General features: G+C 43.7%; 1 protein-coding gene across 1 annotated transcript in view; it reads left to right on the top strand.

Annotated features, from left to right (window-relative positions):
- TMEM104 (transmembrane protein 104) overlaps window positions 1-19,138 on the top strand; it is a 53,755-nt gene extending 34,617 nt beyond the window's left edge. Inside the window, 4 exon segments of the mRNA XM_040331282.1 lie at window positions 6,147-6,249; window positions 11,736-11,829; window positions 17,793-18,223; window positions 18,225-19,138. Coding sequence (XP_040187216.1) covers window positions 6,147-6,249; window positions 11,736-11,829; window positions 17,793-18,223; window positions 18,225-18,554 — 958 coding nt within the window. The 3' untranslated portion in view covers window positions 18,555-19,138.
- The last annotated feature ends 579 nt before the right edge of the window (window positions 19,139-19,717 follow it).

Below are 19,717 nucleotides of genomic sequence, written 5' to 3'. Positions count from 1 at the left end.
CAGCAGTGATTGTTATTTTTTGGGGAACTGTTATCCTTTTAACACAATGAAAATAAATGGGCAAGATTTGTATTTATACCTGTTCAGCAAAACAAAAATAAAATGCTTTTGACATGTAAATAAATCCATAAATCAGGGGTAGGTAACACCTTAGAGGTGGAGATCTACCTGAATAACATGGGAGGAGTCAAAGATCACCGGGCGCAGTGTCGCCTCCTCGTACCTGATTTAAACCTCGTTGCTGTACTACTGTATCACAATCGCATGCATCGTAGGTTTAAATCGGGTGGGGAGGAGGCTCCTGCTGCACTTGAATGAGCCCTTAGTTGTATTCCGCAGTGGCACCCTTGGGGTTCATTCACCCATAATGTTGGTATGTTGTAAAACCCTGCGGTTGAGTCGTAGATTTGCCACCCCCAGTCCCTACCCCCTTTAGGTGCTGAGGCTTTTGCCAAAGGTGTGCACACATGCTGCAGCAAGAATTCAGCCCCCTATTGCTTCTGGTGGGTGCTACTGCCTGACAATCATGACCCATTCAAGTAAATGGGGTCACTCTGCAACCGCCCCGCAACTGCATGCTTCTGCAGGATCCAAGGGGTTAAAGCAGGTAGTGAGAAAGCAACACAAAGCTGCCTGCTTTAACCCCTTGTTTTCTGTACTGCACAAGGTTGCAGGGCACTTGCAGAGTGGCCTCATTTACTTTCACAGGTCATGCTTGGCAGGTGCTTCACCCACCAACCATAAAAAGGACATATAACGCCTGCTGCGACATGTGTACACCTCTGGCCACCGCAGCTAAAGGGGTGCAGTTGGGTCAGGGGTGGTAAAAACTTGTCTTAACTATGGGGTTTTACCATCCCCCAAACTGCAAATGTAAAAAGAACCCTTACTGTTCTGAGCCCCCTATAACACTGCTTTCACATGTATGTGCTGCAGGTTACCTGCACCGCGTGGGCAGCGCAGTGCGTCTGCGACCTTCCTGGGTTAGCTGAACTTTGCCATAGACAACATCTATTATATCCTGCAGGTGTGGTACACTTTCTGAAAGCATACCAAAACTTCTGCCATCAAAAAACCTGCAGGATATAATGGAAGTCTATGGCTAAGCGCAACAAACCCACAGGAAAGCTGCAGGTACGCTGCACTGCACCTGCAGTGTGGTTAAATCGCAGCACATCAGTGTGAAAGCCGCCCTATACTATTATGCCCAGTGTATTGCGTCACACTGACCTGAAGATCTCCTTTCCTGCTGCTGGGGAAAAAAAGCCTGTGTGATCAGCAAGCCAGAGAATGGATCTGCCGGTGGTGGTGGTCTACCATAGAGCTGACTGCAAACCAGATGGTCCCCGGCCACCTCTTTGACCCTCGGAGGCCAGAAGCGACGTCATGCTGTCACTTCGGCGTCGGAATATAATATATATATATATATATATAATACTTTTTTTTTTTTTTTTTTTTTTTTACTCAGCCTTTCCAGCATAGAAGAGAGATCTGGAGAGTTATAGACCTAAGATCTCTTTTTTAAAGAGGACCTGATTTCAATTAGCAGGAGCATTTTAGGAGCGGTGTATACACCGCTCCTAAAGCGCCTCAAAGATGCTGCTTGCAGGACTTTTTTTTTTTTTTTTTTTTTACGTCCTGCCAGCGCAGCTCCCCAGTGTGTAAAGCACTCAGGTTTTCACATTGGGATTGCAGGGATGGTGTTTTTCATGTGCTTTACAGGCGCTGTTTTTAGCTCTAAAGCACCTGAAAAACGCCTCCAGTGTGAAAGGGGTCCAAGTGTTTGTTTTTAAAAAAAAATTGCGTTTGAACAATTTCTGCGCAAATAACATGTGACAACAAAAATTGCAAGGCCATTTCAATACCTATGGTTGGTGTTTAGCTAAAGCCATTTGTTATCAATCAACTGTGTTTACTCTTTTTTTTTTTTTTTTTTTTATCTTAATAATGACAGAAACTACCCAAATGACCTTGATCAAAAATGTACTTCATACCGTGTATTGCCCCCTTTAACATTAATGACAGCTTGAAGTCTCTTGTGGTATTTGTGGATGAGTAAAGCTGCCCATTCCTCTTGGCAAAAGGCCAAATGTAGGCAAGGAATGGCAGAATTGGCCAGGTATGGAATTTAAGGCTGTATAGGTCTTTATGACCATGTGGATTTGGTGAGTGTACCTCTATTACCCCATGTGGTGGAGCACTGTGTGCCCTGGGAGTGGAGAGGTTCTTCACAGTAATATACATAGAATGGTAGATGGGAATAGTGAACTTACACTGGACCCCCCCCCCCCCCGGTCCCAATGTACCTAAGGCCGGTGATCACCCGCTAGGAGACATCGTGTCATCGCTTAACCAGTGCAGGGATTTAAAATCCCCTGTGGCTGAATCTTCTAAATGTACCTTGTAAAGGTACGCATATGAGGCATTCTAATTGGAACCCCTCTAGCCTATCCTGTTACAGGGGGAGAAGAAGAGAGAAATGCCTCGTACACACGACGGGTTTTCCCGACAAGAAAACTGCCATTTTTTAGATTGGTCGGGAAAACGGGTCATGTGCATGCTCCATAGCAGTTTTCCCGACGAGAAAACTGCCCGCAAAAAAATTAGAACCGGCTTTATTTTTTCCGTCAGTCTTTTTCTCATCGCGAAAACCGCTCGTGTGTATGCTTTTCCGAGGGGGAAAAAAACCCGCGCATGCTCAGAATCAAGTATGAGACGGGAGCGCTTGTAAAACTAGCGTTCGTAATGGAGATGGCACATTCGTCACGCTGTAATGGACTGAAAAGCACAAATCGTCTCTCACCAAACTTTTACTAACACAAGGATCAGCAAAAGCAGCCCAAAAGGTGGCGCCATTTGAATGGAACGTCCCCTTTATAGTGCCGTTGTATGTGTTGGACGTCACTGCGCTTTGGTCGAGTGTTTTCTTGACTGAATGTGTGTATGCAAGGCAGGCTTGAGAAGAATCACGTCGGGAAAACCTGTCGTGTGTACAGGGCAAAAGCTGCGGGTATTTCAAATTCCTGTACCGGTAAAGTGGCGACCTGAGGTCTCTTAGCTGGTGATCGCCAGCCTCAGGTACAACGGGACCGGGGGGGATGGGGAGGGGGTCTAGTGTAGGGCTGCAACTAACAATTATTTTCATAATCGATTAGTTGGCCGATTGTTTTGATAAATCGGATAATAGCCTTTAAAATTGGGGGGCCAATTTGTTGTTGGGCAGATTACAAAACACAAATTGCCGCAAAAACACATTACATGCTTTTCTGCAGCTTCTCCATTGAAGTATATTGAACCAAAAAAAACAAAATGGCACCGTCTTGCGTTAAAGTCCTTTCCTTTCCAAATACGCAGCAGCTGAAAAAAAAATCAGGGATGTGAACGTGTCCCATAGGAAAACATGGAAATGAACTGTAGTGTGTTTCTGCAAAAAGCACCAAAAAAAAGAGGTGTGACCCCAGGCCTGAGATGTTTAGTAACATAATGGGGTTAAAAAAATAAGTACAAAAAGAGCAAATAAACGCAACTGTAAGGGGTTAATTTTTTTTACTGTGGGACAGTGAAATATTTACAGTGGCGATTTGCTTTTTTGTACTATAAAGGGCTAATTTTAGTTTTTTTAACCCCATTATGTTACTGACCGATTCATCAATTATGAAAATTGTAATCGATTAATTTCATAATCGATTAGTTGTTTGGGCCCTAGTCTAGTGTAAAGTTCACCTTACAGATTTTCTGTAAAGGTGAACTTGCACTTTAAGGTTTAAAATGTTGTTGGTACAACACGACATGCATGAGATTTTCTGCTTTGCACAAGTTTTGGCCTAAATAGGATTTACATGGTTTTAGTACAATGTTCACTTTAAGGGGCAGCTGCCATATAATTCACAAAGGTCTGAAAGTTGGCACCTTTTATATCTGATAATTGTTGTTATTCAGTGTGGCTGCTGCTGACCATATAGCACCAGGGACTGTGAAGTGAATTTGTTGCAGTCAGTTACAGCAGAAACTCTGTATACAAATTGCAAGATAAAATGGGAAGATAGAGTTGTGCACGTTACGAAGCTGCATGGTAGAACTATTTGTGTCTGTCCACACGATCCGATCCAATTATCGGACGCATGATCGTCTTTTTTTTTTTTTTTCTCTGCTAATCTCACGTCGAATCTGATGAGTTTACTAAAGTCACAAATTCTTGTACGGCAGAATAAAAAATCGGAAGTGATGTCATGTGTTGTAATGCATTTGTATTGCATTTTCGAACGACCGCTGTACTGATTAAATGAAAATCATACGATCTGGCATCGTATGAAAAAAAATTCCGTGCATGTCCGATAGAATAAAATCGGATGAACTGTCCTGATCGGCTCTCGGAAGCTCTGTACTAATGATCCGATTATCGTACGATCGTTTCGAAAGCGGAATTTTTCGTACGGTTTTCGGATCGTGTGAAGCCCTTACAGTAGTGATTATTTGCTCCTTTTGTACTTCTTTTTGTTTTTTTAACCCCATTATGTTACTAAACATCTCAGGCCTGGGGTCACACTTCTGTTTTTGCAGAAATGCACTACAGTTCAGTTACATGTTTTCCTATGGGACACGTTCACATCCATGATTTTATTTCAGCTGCTGCGTATTTGGAAAGGGCAAGGACTTTTTAACGCAAAACGGTGCCATTTTATTTTTTATTTTTTGGTTCAATATACTTCAATGAAGGAGCTGCAGAAAAGCATGTAATGTGTTTTTGCGGCAATTTGTGTTTTGTACTCTGCCCGACAACAAATTGGCCCAAAAATTATCATTTTTTTTTAAGGCTATTTTCCGATTAATCAAAACAATAATCGGCCAACTAATCGATTATGAAAATAATCGTTAGTTGCCGCCCTAAATTTTACACAAACACAACTTTGATCACTTTAGTTTAACCACTTGCCGACCCGCGTATTGTAAATGTACGTCCTTTTTTTAAAGATGGATATCTCAGTAACGGCAGCAGCTGCTGCCACAACTGAGATATCCATCTTTTCAGCGGGCGGCCGTGTAAACGATAATGGCGGTCTCCGCGGCGGATTCGCCACGAGATCGCCGTTATCGGTGGTGGGAGAGGGGCCCCCCCTCCCGCCGCTCTTCCGCGCCCTCCGCCGCTTACCGGAGCCGTCGGTAGCGGCGGAGGAGATCGGATGCTGCAGCCTGAGCGGTGAGGACTTGAGTGAGGGCAAGATGGCCCCCACCCGTCCTCATAGCTTTGCTGGGCGGAAGTGACGTCAAAACGTCAGTCCCGCCCAGCGTCTTAAAGAGACTTTTTTTTTTTTTTTTTTGTCATTTGAAAAAATGACAGTTTCAATTTTTTTTTTTTTTTTTTTCTTGCATTGAAGTCTAAATATGAGATCTGAGGTCTTTTTGACCCCATATCTCATATTTAAGAGGACCTGTCATGCTTTTTTCTATTATAAGGGATGTTTACATTCCTTATAATAGGAATAAAAGTGATCAATTATTTTTTTTTTTTTTTTTATAAAAAGTAATAAAATAAAAATAAATAAGAAAACAAAATTTTTTTTTTTTAAAGCGCCCCGTCCTGACAAGCTCGTGCGCAGAAGCGAACGCATACGCGAGTAGCGCCCGCATATGAAAACGGTGTTCAAATCATCCGCGATCGTTAGAGCGAGAGCAATAATTCTAGCCCTAGGCCTACTCTGTAGCTCAAAAAATGCAACCTATAGAATTTTTTAAACGTCGCCTATCGAGATTTTTAAGGGTAAAAGTTTGACGCCATGCCACGAGCGGGCGCAATTTTTAAGCGTGACATGTTGGGTATCATTTTACTCGGCGTAACATTATCTTTCACAATATATAAAAAAATTGGGCCAAATTTATTGTTGTCTTATTTTTTAATTAAAAAAAGTGAATTTTTCCCCAAAAAAGTGCGCTTGTAAGACCGCTGCGCAAATACGGTGTAACAAAAAGTATTGCAATAACCACCATTTTATTCTCTAGGGTGTTCAAAAAAAAATATATAATGTTTGGGGGTTTTAAGTAATTTTCTAGCAGAAAAAACTGTTTTAGTCTTGCAAACACCAAATCTGAAAAACACCTAAGGTCTTTAAGTGGTTAAGTTTTTTTTTATTTGTTTTTTTGTCCTGCAGCTTCTCTGGGAATGAGACTTGTGGCTCTGGGTCAACAGAGATGAATGATACGCAGACATGTTGGGGAAAGATTAAACGAATTGATGCCTACAGGATATATTTGGTGAGTTTTTCCTTTGACTTAATGAACAGAAATGGTTAGTTGTACATTGAGGTGACTAGATGATTTCCTGTAATGTTTCTTGTTGCCTTTTTTTTTTTTTTTGGTATCATGTATTTCTTAGATAATACTTACACTAGCTACTTTTTATAATTTTATACTATCCCTAACCTCTGCCCAAGGTAAGCAAGGGAGTTCCTTAGCTGTTTGAAGGCTTGGGGGTTTTCATTCTTGTATTGGGTTCGTTCAGCGTCTCCCCTGCATAGAGCAATCAATGGTGGGCACCATATCCGAGGTGGGACATGTCACGGATTGGTTTACAAAGATTAACAGCTGGCACCCACTTCTCATCACTATAAAGAGTGCCAGAGCAAGTAAACTATGATGGAAAATCATCTCTATTGTACAAATGCATACTACAGAATATGGCCAAAAATTTATTTCAGAAAAACCTTCTCGCCATTCATTCATAAATTCACAAATCATTCTGCCCTCTTAAAGTGGAGGTCCACCCAAAAAAGAGTACACCAAAATCCTGCAAAAATTTTTTTTTTTTTTTCACTTACCAGAAATGGCGGTTGCTATGCGGATCTTCCTAATCTGCCTCTTACCATACCGTGGCAGGTCTTCTTCCTCTTCCTCCTTGCGTTGTCTTCTGGGGAATGGGGCGCGCTGCCTTCTGGGAACTGTGTGTTGTTTCCTAGAAAGCAGCCGCTTATTCACAAAGCGCCATGAGACTCGCAAATGCGCAGTAGGAAACGGGCAGTAAAGCTACAAGGCTCCACTGCGTGTTTCCCTTAGTGAGGATGGCGGCTCCGGGAGCTGCCAGGATCGAGGGATCGGCCTCGGGGGGCCAACATCACGGGCGCCTAGGACAGGTAAGTGTCCTTATTAAAAGTCAGCAGCTACAGTGACTTTAAAAAAAATAAATAAATCGCGAGTGGAACCCTGCCTTTTTAGCCTCCCATTCAAAGGCACTGAGAGCAGAGACTACAAATGTAGGTGATGTGCCTCAAACACTGTTAAGAGCCTGCCCATTTCTCACACCAAGCTACTGGTAGTATAAACTGGGGTTGTAGTGATGCCACTTTTTTAAGAGTACTGATACTTCTTTTTTTTTTTTTTTTCCCCCAAATACATACCAATTACAAATACTTCTTCTTCTTTTTTTTTTTTCTTTTTTTATGTCATGTGAGAGTGGATTGTCAGTTTCTTTTACAATTTTTATAATAATAATAATAAAAAAAAATATATATATATATATATATATATATATATATATATATATATATATATATATATATATATATATATATATATATATATATATATATATATATATATATAATCAGCCCTGTTGGTGGCTTTGGTGAGAGATCAGGGGTCTGAACAGACCCCTCACATCTCCCCTTTGAGGCAGAGAAAGGGACTAAAGACGCATATATTCCCCACTCCCTTTCTCTGCAGCCTCAGCTGCACTGAAAATGAATGGACAGAAGATAGCGGCTCCTCTCCAATCAAAAACGGGGACATTGTAAATATGGATTACTATGCTCAGTTATGTGAATGGACAGAGACAGTGATCACTGACTGTGCATTCAGAAAAGGAAGGAGCCGGTAAATGACAGATATATACCAGCTCCTTCCTCCGCTCTCCATCCTGACAGATTCAGGACATGGCGGGGACCGGAGGAGCACACGGAGAGGGGTACACGAAGGAGGACACGGGACAGTCAGGGGTGATCGTGCGGTGGTGGGGGGAGTTACAAGCACCATTCTTCCTCTATAGATTTTAATAAAGCAGTTGAAAGCCACTTGGAGGGAGAAAAGGAAAAGCGTCTGTCAGCTGCTTTATTGAAATCTATACAGGGAGACCTGTGCTTGTAAACCCCCCTTGCACCACACCGATCACCCCTGATTGTCCAGGTATCGGGTAAAGCATTGGAGCATTTAGAAGTAGGGTTGTCCCGATACCGATACTAGTATCGGTATCGGGACCGATTCCGAGTTTTTTCGGCGGTACTCAGACGCCGATACCCCGCCCCGATACACAAATAGAATACTTGCCACCCCCCGTCGCCTCCCGCCGCCACCGAAGCCGCAATCCGCCGCGATCCGCCGCCATTCGCCGCATCCCCGCTGCCGCCGACTGTGTAATACGCCGGGAACATTACAGCTTTGAATAGCTGTAATGATTCGCATCGCGCATAGACACTCCCCCTTGCTCGGGTGAACTGTCCAATCCCGAGCAAGGGGGAGTGTCTATACGTAGCGCGAATCATTACAGCTTTAGCTGTTATGTTCCCGCGCGTATTACCAGTCGGCGCTTGGCGGCAGCGGGACACAGGTAAGGGGGACATCGCTGGATATGGGGGAGACGATGGCTGCATATGGGGGACGATGGCTGCATATGGGGGACGATGTCTGCATATGGGAGACAATGGCTGTATATGGGGGACAATGTCTGCATATGGGAGACAATGGCTGTATATGGGGAAGACGATGGCTGTATATGGGGGGGACAATGGCTGTATATGGGAGACAATGGCTGCATATGGGGGAGACAATGGCTGCATATGGGAGACAATGGCTGTATATGGGGGGGACAATGGCTGTATATGGGGGGGACAATGGCTGTATATGGGGGGGACAATGGCTGTATATGGGGGGGACAATGGCTGTATATGGGGGGGACGATGGCTGTATATGGGGGGGACGATGGCTGTATATGGGGGGGACGATGGCTGTATATGGGGGGGACGATGGCTGTATATGGGGGGGACGATGGCTGTATATGGGGGGGACGATGGCTGTATATGGGGGAGACGATGGCTGTATATGGGGGAGACGATGGCTGTATATGGGGGGGACAATGGCTGCATATGGGGGACATTGCTGCATATGGGGGACAATGGCTGGATATGGGGGAGACAATGGCTGCATATATGTGGGGGGACAATGGCTGTATATGGGGGGGACAATGGCTGGATATGGGGGAGACAATGGCTGCATTTGGGGACACATTTAAAAAAAAGTATCGGTATTCGGTATCGGCGACTACTTGAAAAAAAGTATCGGTACTTGTACTCAGTCCTAAAAAAGTGGTATCGGGACAACCCTATTTAGAAGTACTCCTGCAAATGCTCGGTATCAGCACTGGTACCGATACTAGTATCTATGCAACCCTAGTATGAACCCATCCCTGCGCTGTGTGTGTTTAAAGTGCAGGATCTGAGTTCTGTGCTGTTTACTTGCCTTCAGGCGACTCTCATAAATTAGTATAGTACAGTGTGATTTATTTACTCTGTCAGATGCTGTGGGAAGTCTCCCTGCTGTCAGAATACAATAGCTTAGCATGGAGGATTTCCTCATCTGCATTGAATATATGAATGGAGGAATCGAGTCTTATTATTTTTTATATACCGATTGGTTACTAATAGGGCTGTCCCGATACCACTTTTTTAGGACCGAGTACAAGTACCGATACTTTTTTTTCATGTACTCGCCGATACCGATTACCGATACTTTTTTTTTAAAATGCAGCCATGTCTCCCTCCAAAATGCAGCCATGTCCCCCCCCCCGTGTCCCCCAAATGCAGCCATGTCTCCCCCAAATGCACTGTTGTGTCTTCCAATATCGGCTTTGTGTAGGTCTCCCTCGCGGTTTAGTTGTCCGGGCACTTTGATAGACGCATCACCCGTCCAATCCTGGGACCTGTCTATCAAAGTGCCCGGACAAGGGGGAGGGGCTATGACGATGCGCGGTGGGGAACATACAGCTATTCAAATGAAAGCTGTTATGTTTCCTGAGCGCCAAACAACTAGACGGCGGCAGTGGCAGCAGTTCTCCTACAGTGGCATGTGTTATACATACCCGAGGACTGCTCGGCTCTCCACCTCCTCAGTCTCCTCTCGGCCTCCTCTCCGACCGCTCCCCGCCCAGAAAAAAAAAATATCGGCGAAGCATTTGCTTGAGTACAAGTACTCGCGCAAATGCTCAGTATCGGTACCGATACTAGTATCGGTATCGGGACAACCCTAGTTACTATGCACAGCTGCAATGTTAGCCTCCATGTTTTTTTTTTTTTTTTCTCCTCCTCTAAACGCCCCCCATGTTAGCCTATGTGTCCATGCACACATAGGCGCTTTACAGGCGTTCAGAGGCAGAAAAGAAAACCCACCACTTGTTCTGAAGAGAATCGTTTTGGGCTGAAAAAAAAAATTGCAAATACACTTGAATGATGTTGTTAATACATTTTAATGGCCAGAATAAATTAGTATTCTGGCCAATAGAATGCATTAATTCCAAATGCGCAAACTCTTATGCAAAAACTTGACTTTTGACGCGTTTTTACATCTGCTTTTCTCCTAGACATCCTTTTGGAGTACAGTGTGTATGAGGTCTTATTGTCTGAAATTCCTCCGGAAAATAGCAGTGCACTTACTTGCGGCTTATAGCGGGATTGTGGCAGACAAATCGAACACTTCTGACACTTTTTTGGGGACCAGTGACACTAATACATTGATCAGTGCTAAAAAAAAAAAAAAAAAAAAAATATGCACTAATACGTACTAATGACATTGGCAGGGAAGGGGGTTATCAAGGGCAATCGAAGGGTTAAATGTATGCCTAGGGAGTGCTTTCTAACTGTGGGGGGTACTTGTACTGTAAGAAGACAGAGATCGGTGTTCCTGCTTTGCAGAAACACAAGATCTCTGTCTTCTGTCACAGAACAGTGTTTGCATAGGCGGACCGCCAATCTGTCTGTCGGGAGCGATCGATGGGTCCCGACAGGTTGCCAGCGCATGCACACCCCAGTGCTAAAGAGCCGCCCTGCTGCAGTATATGTACGTGGTGGGGGTCCTTAAGCGGTTAAAGTGTAACGTTGCTCTCCCATTCAATACTTTCTGCAGCTAGCATTAGTAAATAGATAGGAAAGTATATCCTATTTGTGCGTTTTCTAAAGGGTTGGTTTTTTTTTTTTCTGTTGCTTGTTTTTTTTTTTTTTTTTGCCTAGACGAATGATGTCATACATCTCGGGAGGGGGTGGAGAGGAGGAGGGGTTTTCTCAGCTAAGCGCACTCTCCTGCATGCATGTTCGAGCTAAAGGCAGATTAATTCCAGGTAGTAACTGCTACATTAATCGTCTGCCCTTACTCAAGAGTGCCACAGCCAGAAATGCTAGGGGGTGTTTCTCAAGTGATTTCTTGATGAAATAAAGTTTGCGTTTAAATATTAAAAATTAATTTAATAGAGTTTTTGGCTTGTGGCGCTCAGATGCAGGAAAGATTATCTTTAAGGGATATGCTCTAGTCCTAATTTAAAACTAAGCCTTGAAATGACTTTATGATTTAGCCTCCCAACTGAGGCCTTTTGCTTGCCTATTTGTGCAACAGGAGAGTTATATCCAAGATAAAAGATTTGACCGGAGTTCGGCTTTAAACAAAGAACTTGTGTTACAGTATATTATTATCCTTTTGTTTTTCAGGCTGTATTCACTCTGCTTCTCGGCCCATTTACATTTTTTAATGTGCAGAAAACAAAGTACCTCCAGATCTCAACTTCAATAATGAGATGGTGTGGTAAGTGTGAAATATGCAATCACATTGTTTTATGTGGCAATGTTCTATTCATGCTTTCACAGTGCTTAAATTTATTACTTTTGCTTTTGGAAACTAAAACATTTAATTAGTTCTCTACTGCAGCACCTGAGATTAATATGATTTGCAACTTGTTGATCCAAGTTTTCTCATTTATGGACACCGGTCCAAATGATCTATTTTGTGAATGCCAAGGCCCCATTCACACCTGAGCGTAGTGGAAAGGTGTGTTTCTGCTGTTCTCAAAAAAATGCATAATGCACATTTTAAGTGCTATTTCTTCTTAATGGCACCCAAGCACGCTAGAAAGGTGTTTTGTTGTGTGACAAAGAACACTGTTATAATAAATACTCTTTGCTAAAGACTTTGCACTGCTGTTCATTTTGGATAGTGGTCACTAGTGCTAAAAAGCAGGGTCCTTGCCCAGGGTACAGCCTACCCACAAAACTGAAGGGTATAAATCGGTGCTTTTACATGTGATTCTTTCAGCTGGCTCTGTACTGCTTCTTAAAGTGATAGTGCATTCATCTATAATATTGCTGGAAGGCCATGTCTCAAACAGGGAATGAGAATCTCAAGGAAGGTTCCCAGGTACCTTCCCCTGGCTAAGGTGAATTTGGACGTGGCTTCCCTTACAGTATCTCCCCTTGAGGTCTATTGGCTCCTTGTGGTTCTAAATCCCTCTTTTTGTTTTTTTGTCCTTCTACTATCTCTGGGGTACCTTCCTCCAGGTCATTTTGTATCCCTGGAGAAAGTCTCTGTTGCTATTGCTGGGTTACAACATCTTCCTGGGATCCTTTCTGGTTTGGACCATGTGGGTTCCCTTCCCCCTCATTGACAGAGACAATTCCTCTTCTGGGGATTCTACTCCTGAAGAATCGCAGAGTCTGGTCCTCTCGCAGACTCGGAAGGCCTTTATGGGCTTCCTCGCGGAATTGGTTTAAACCGATTTTTAAAATGGCCATTTCTGTAATTCTCTGCTTACACGTTTGGGGTCCTGGCAGCTGCCACAACATCCCCAATCCTTCCCTGTACATCGCTATTTAAAGGATGTTCTATGCAGACTGGGCTCACCCTGAGAAGGTGTTTGTCCTGTCTAAATGATTTGCATAACAATACCCTATGGAGAGTGATTTTACTAAGAAATGGAGTATAATCTTCCCACCCCTCACCTGTGGTTTGTTGTGGATGACCGTCGCTTTCAGTTTTTGGCCCTGCCACCTGGCCTGTACATGGTTCCAAAAGTATTTACCAACTTGCTAGCCCCGTACTTGGGCTCCTACATATTCAGGGCTCTCCTGTCATCGGTTACCTAAAAACCTGCTCCTGAGGAAACAGTCCACTCCAGTTCAATGCGACTCGTCCGGTACAGACTCTGGCGAGGTTTTCATAGATCCTAAACTTTCAGAAGAATGAATGAGGGACTTGTATAGCGCTACACATGCAAACTGAATTGCCTCTAGGCGCTTTTTGCAGCCAGTGTCTGCTTGGCTGGTGCGGTCATTTTATTTTACCCCTTAGGCCCCATACTCACGAGCAAACATGTCTGCTGAAACTGGCCCGCAGGCCAGTTTCAGCAGACATGTTTGGTCGTGTGTGGGCGCGAGCGGGCCGAATTCCAGCAAACATTTGCCCGCCGGGCCTTTTCCCAGCGGGCAAATATTCCTGGACTTGTTTTAAAACAGCCCGCTGGAATTCAGCCCGCTCGGACATGTACGGTCGTCAGTACAGACCTACCGTACATGTCCAGGCGCCCGCCGTCCCTCGCATGCGTCGAATGACTTCGACGCATGCGTGGAAGCATTTTAAAGGCGGGCCGCCCACGTCGCCGCGTCATTGTCGCGGCGACACCGCGTCATCGACGCGGCGACACCGCGGACACGCCCCGCGTATTGTTTACGCGCGGACTTCTGTACGATGTTGTGTACAACCATCGTACAGAAGCCCTCTGGCAGACATGTATGGTGAAAACGGTCCGACGGACCGCTTTCACCATACATGTTTGTCCGTGTGTACCCGGCCTTAGGATCTCGACACGCTTGGGACACAGTCATATACATATACTGGGCCAATTTGGACAAGATCCAATTTACCTACCAGCATGTCTTTGGAGTGTTCAAAGAGTGTAATATTTAGGCCTGATGCTAGACACTGTCCAATCGAAAGTGATCCTACCTCAGGACAAATGCCTAGCTCTAAGACCTCAGTGTAAAGTTACTCCAAACTCAGATTAATCCCTTGATTTGGCTTTATATGAAGGTTCTTGGAAACATGATGGCCACCTTTTTTTAAGGCAGTTCATTTTGCACAGTTTCATTCAAGGTCCCTCCCTCTGAATGTCATGTCTACATGAGACAGGAGGACACAGTCATTGGACTTCCCAAAGAAGTTACACCCCAGAATGAGTCTTTGGACTGGTGTATTTCGCTGTAAATGCTGGAGAATGGAAAATTACTCCATTTTGTAATTCTTTGGTGCATGCCTTTTTGTACTAGGAGTCTTGCATATTGTTCCACCGGTTAAGGCTCTGATGACTCCATTGGACTTCAACTTGGTACTTTCTGTATTGCAGAAATTTCCATTTGAACCCATCCAAGATACAGTATTCCCTTATTTGTGACCCAGAAGTTTTTTTTTTTTTCTGGTTACTAATACTTTGGCTCGCATTATCAGAATTGGCTGCTCTTTCCTGTATGGAACTGTTGCTTGTGCTCCACCATTACAAGGTGGTTTTATAGCATCAGCTGTCCCTTTTTATTTATTTTTTACCTAAAGGTGGTCTCTTCATTCCATCTTAACCAGGACACTGTGTTGCTTTCTTTCTGTACTAAGCCTCAGATGTTGCGGCACAGGGCTCTTCATACCTTGAATGTGGTTAATGCAGTGAAGATGTACTGCTGCAGGTAATACCTGTATGATCTTCCCAAACCTTTCTGTTATGAATGACATGGTCATTGAGTCTGTTAGTCCATCATTATAATAAAATATGAACAAGCATGAGATGGGAAGAGGGATGGGCAGACTTTAGCACTATGGGGAAGAGCTAAAGCTTTATCAGATTGGCCTGGGAATACGCCTTGATGGCAGAATTTGGGAAGCTACTGGCAATGTGGCTGCCCATCATATACTGATTAAACCATTGAAATGTTTGGGGCAGGGCTTAGTGGAAAGTTCTAGCATGATTTGTAAATGTTTGAACCTTTGCTTGGCATTTGCTTGTGACAGGAAGGTTTTGATGGCTTCTTTAAGTATATGAATGCAGCTCTAGGCATTTGTACTTTTATACCTGAAGCATTTTGCCCATGCCCCCCTACCCACCCCATTGTACAGCACACAGTATAAAGGTTGGCTCCCAGATCTCCAGTGTTTGTCATATTCTTTACTGCCCCCTGGCTCAGGCTACACAACTTTGAGCCTGTACCTGATCCAGCTCTGCATTTATCGACCGTGTGATCAGCAGAGGTCCTGGACTCTGAGAAGAAAATGTTGAGCTAGGGAACAGTTTAGGTTGTAACATTTGAGCTCTAGTAGCAGACCTTAAAATTGTAAGCTGTGACGTCCTTTGTGGATTTCATCAATATGTGTGCCATAAAATGAGGCCTGCACTTTGTTTCTGTGCAAGAGTTTTTTGTGGTGCCGACTGGTCACTGCTGCTCTGTTTTTATACATGGTGGCTGGTCTTGTATCCACCCTCCTTCTCTTTTTTTTTTTTTTCTTTTTAGTTTTCTGCAGGCATTCTGTAATGGATGGACCTGCTGGGTCCCAGCCACTGCAATGCTGGCTGCGCAGACAATGTATAACACGCTGATGTCACCACTACATTTCAGATGAAAGAATATATAGGGCACTCTTTATGAGGAGGACCTCTGGTTGAGTCTGGTGAAATAGGCAACCAGTCCAAAAAAAAAAAAGGGTGAAGAACAGCAGCTGGACAGAAGCCTATGAAACACTTTGGCAGCACTGCATGTAGGTAGAAGAAAACTCCTGGAGAAGCATAAAAAAAAGAAGATGCCTCTAAGTGTAATAACATTAGATTTATTAGAAAGAAAAAAAACAATGGCTAAAAACACTTACAAGATAGTATAAGTCCTTGTCATGCATCCCAAAAGACAACAAGGCTGGATCAGCTGTCTGTTCTCATCCAATCCACGTATGCCGGCCAGCAGCTTAAGGGAGGATAGAGTGACTGGGCCAGATGGCCGCTGTGCTTCCAGAACCAGCATGGAACGCACTCACCAGAGGGGATGATGACATGTTTCGGAGCATGTGGTTTGATCAAGTAGTGCTGTACATGCCCCTGAAACACGCACCCCCCCCCTTCTTGTTATCACATCCGGTGCATGCTTTTCACGCTAATTTCGGAAGTGCGGAGGCCATCTTGCCCAGTCACTCTATCCTCCCCTAAGCTGCTGGTCGGCATATGTGGATTGGATCAGAACTGTGAGAACTGACCCAGCCTTGTCTTCTGGGACTCATGAGCTTGATGAGCCTGACTTCTACTACCATCTTGTAAGTGTTTTGTATAATAAATCAAATGTTCTTGCACTTGGAGGTGACTTCTTTTGTTTTTATATTACTATAGGTAATATCTGGGTTTACCAAGACACCATGTGGCAGATTTGTGGCTATTGAGGAATATACATTTTTGTGCCTGAAGATCGGCTTTTAATTTACATGGACCTCCCTATTTTATTCTAAAGCTGCGTACACACGACCATTTTTCATGTCATGGGAAAAACAAAAGTTTTTCTCGACGTGATTCTTGTCAAGCCTGCCTTGCATACACACGATCATGAAAAAAAAATGCTTGAGCAAAGTGCGGTGACGTACAACACGTACAACGGGGCTAGAAAGGGGAAGTTCCATTTGGATGATGTCACCCTTTGGGCTGCTTTTTGCTGATTTCGTGTTAGTAAAAGTTTGGTGAGAGACGATTCGCGCTTTTCAGTCTTCGTGCTTTTCAGTCTGTTACAGCGTGACTAATGTGCTATCTCCATTACAAACGGTAGTTTTACCAGAACCAGTGCTCCCGTCTCATAACTTGCTTTTGAGAATGCACGTTTTTTTCACGTCGTTAAAGCCTACACACGACCGTTTTTCACGTCGTGAAAAACACTAGAAAAATTAGAGCATGTTCTAAATTTTTAATGCCCATTTTTCACGTCGAGAAAAATGCTCTGGAGCCTACACACGATCGTTTTTAATGACCAATTAAAAAAATTGCATTTTTCACATCATGAAAAACGGTTGTGTGTATGCGGCATAAGTCTATTTGAAAACGTATATATTTTTTTTTATTAAAATGGAGAAAGTTATTGAAAGTTCATATTGAGATCATTTTACTTTATCTGTCCCCTATCATATGAAGGGGAAGACAAGTTGTAAAAGGTCTCTTTCACGTTCCATCTTTATATGCTATAGAAACGAATTTTCTTGCAACTTATCAACTTTTGCTACCCACAGGCAAAAAGAGATTAAAAGCCTCAAGCAAATTCAGAAATCAACTTGCGTCTGTCATTACAGATCCTTTCACCCACTTTCCTCAGTGCACGTGCCCTCACAGGGAGACCATGCTGAATGCAGATCCTATACACTTCACTTGTAACCTTATATTGGTCATGCTGGCAGCGAGGGGCTCTGTCCTTGCAGCACTGTGGGAAAGCGAGGTGGAAGTGTCAGGGTCCTCCTTCTCCAAATGATTTATAGAGCGAGTAATGAGTTTTCACAGCTTTACTGCCACTTTGTTCTCATCTGAGTCCCCGTCATAAATCGTAGAGACAACAGTTTAACTCTTGACTGGCTTGATGTGCAGGGAAGATAGAACTGGTAAGGAGAGTAACTGCAAGGGCGTGGGGTGACCTAGAAGGGAGACTATGAATAACATTATTTGTTTTTATGGAAACACAGCCTAACCGCATCATTTGTTTTTTTTCCTTTTACTGCAGCTTTCATCATCATGATTGTAATCGCTTTGATTCGTATTGGCAAGGGTGAAGGTGAAGGTCATCCTCCTCTTGCGGACGTCTCTGGAATCCGGAACCTGTTTGGCGTCTGTGTCTATTCATTCATGTGCCAACATTCTCTGCCTTCGTTGATCACACCAGTGTCCAGTAAGAAGCACATAACCGGACTCGTCTTCTTGGACTACGTATTGGTTCTTTCATTCTATAGCCTACTTGGCTTCACGGCTATATTCTGCTTCTCCTCTGGCGCACTCATGGACATGTACACTCTTAACTTCAGCGGCTGTAAAAGTTTTGTGCCTCCAGTGATTGGCTACTTTCTAGGACTGTTCCCAGTGTTTACCATCAGCACCAACTTTCCTATCATTGCAGTCACGTTGTGCAACAACTGGAAGACTCTGTTTCACCGTGAAGGGGGGGACCTACCCATGGCTTGTAGACAGTATTGTCTTCCCATTAATAACATTGATCCCTCCCATCATTGTGGCATTCTGTACCCACCACCTTGAACTACTGGTTAGCATTACAGGTGCTTACGCTGGCAATGGCATCCAGTATGTTATCCCAGCTTTTCTCGTGGCTTTCAGCCGTAAAGACTCTGCCCTAGTATATGGACCCGGACTCGCTAATAAGCATAGGTCACCTTTTAAACAAGTGGGTTGGGTATGGTTCGTCCTCCTTTGGGCACTGTTGTGTTTTATATATGTAACAGCCAACATAATTCTGACTGATGGTAGCGTATAAATTTCGGATACTGTGCTCACCGTGGAACGGACAAAGCTACTTTGTGCAGGACACAGTAGTTGGCCTTTGGTTGATGACTGTAAACGCTAAAGCCTGTTTCTCATGCGCTTTAAAGGGACGATGAAGTGATGGGGCCGGCCCCATTCTTGCTGGACATTTGATAATCCTTTGTTGTTGTAATGACCGTACAAGTCTGTAATATAATCTGCTGCCAGAAATCACAGATGGTTAACTCTTTAATAATCAATCTTTCTGTGCCTTCTCCTTCACCATGTTTAATCTTGCTTATGGACACACTACCAGACCTTTTGCCTATTCTTAGTTTACTGGCTCATGTCAGACTTTTTAAATTGCCTCAGTTTACAAAAAGGGGATTCCCTTGGCACAAGAAGTGTCTTTCATACCGTGACATACAGGTATACTTGTTACTTAATATGAAGACATGTCTGGTGGGATTCATAATGTGCATCAGAAAGTGATATCTATAGATCCTCGCTGCTGTCTGTATAAAGGTCGGTACGGAGAACGTGCTGCTCTGTGTGCAATGTTATCAAGCTAAATAAAATGAAGATGTTGGACATTCAGTTGGTTTGTTTAGTTAAGGGAGAGCTTTTGTTACCCAAGCAAAACGCCACCCTTTCACCGCATGTTCCCAGTGGAAACTGATTACAAATGCTGCTGCTTCTGATTAGATTTCTCCCCACCCCCCACCCCCCCATCTCCCTCCAGCAGGAGAGGTGATTTATGAGTACATTATTCTCTGGCTTGATGAAATCTGTACGTGACTCAGCTTTGCTTGTGTTGTATACAATGCTTGTGTATCTTCATATATGCTCTAGTCTATGCTCTGGGTGCATTGGAAGTGAATGCATGTTCAAGGCAGTGAAGTTTGAAGGATAACTGCTTTCATTGCAAATCCTTAAGCTGTCCCCGCATGCTGTATGGGGATAAAAATTAATGGGACTTTGCACTTTACTTAAAGAAATCCGTGTTATTCCCTCTACCATACTGTTGTTCGTTTCCTGTACTGCTGAGGAAGTTACCCCTGGCCACCACCAGAGGGAGCTCTTGATAGCCAGCAGAGGGATTAAATGTTAGGCTAACACTTCTATTTTGTGCAGGCTTCAAGGACAATTGCAACTAAACATATTTGACAACTAAAG

The sequence above is a fragment of the Rana temporaria genome, chromosome 12 (assembly GCF_905171775.1).
Source record: "Rana temporaria chromosome 12, aRanTem1.1, whole genome shotgun sequence".
Classification (NCBI taxonomy): Eukaryota; Metazoa; Chordata; class Amphibia; order Anura; family Ranidae; genus Rana; species Rana temporaria.
This window is presented reverse-complemented; position numbering and strand designations above follow the sequence as displayed.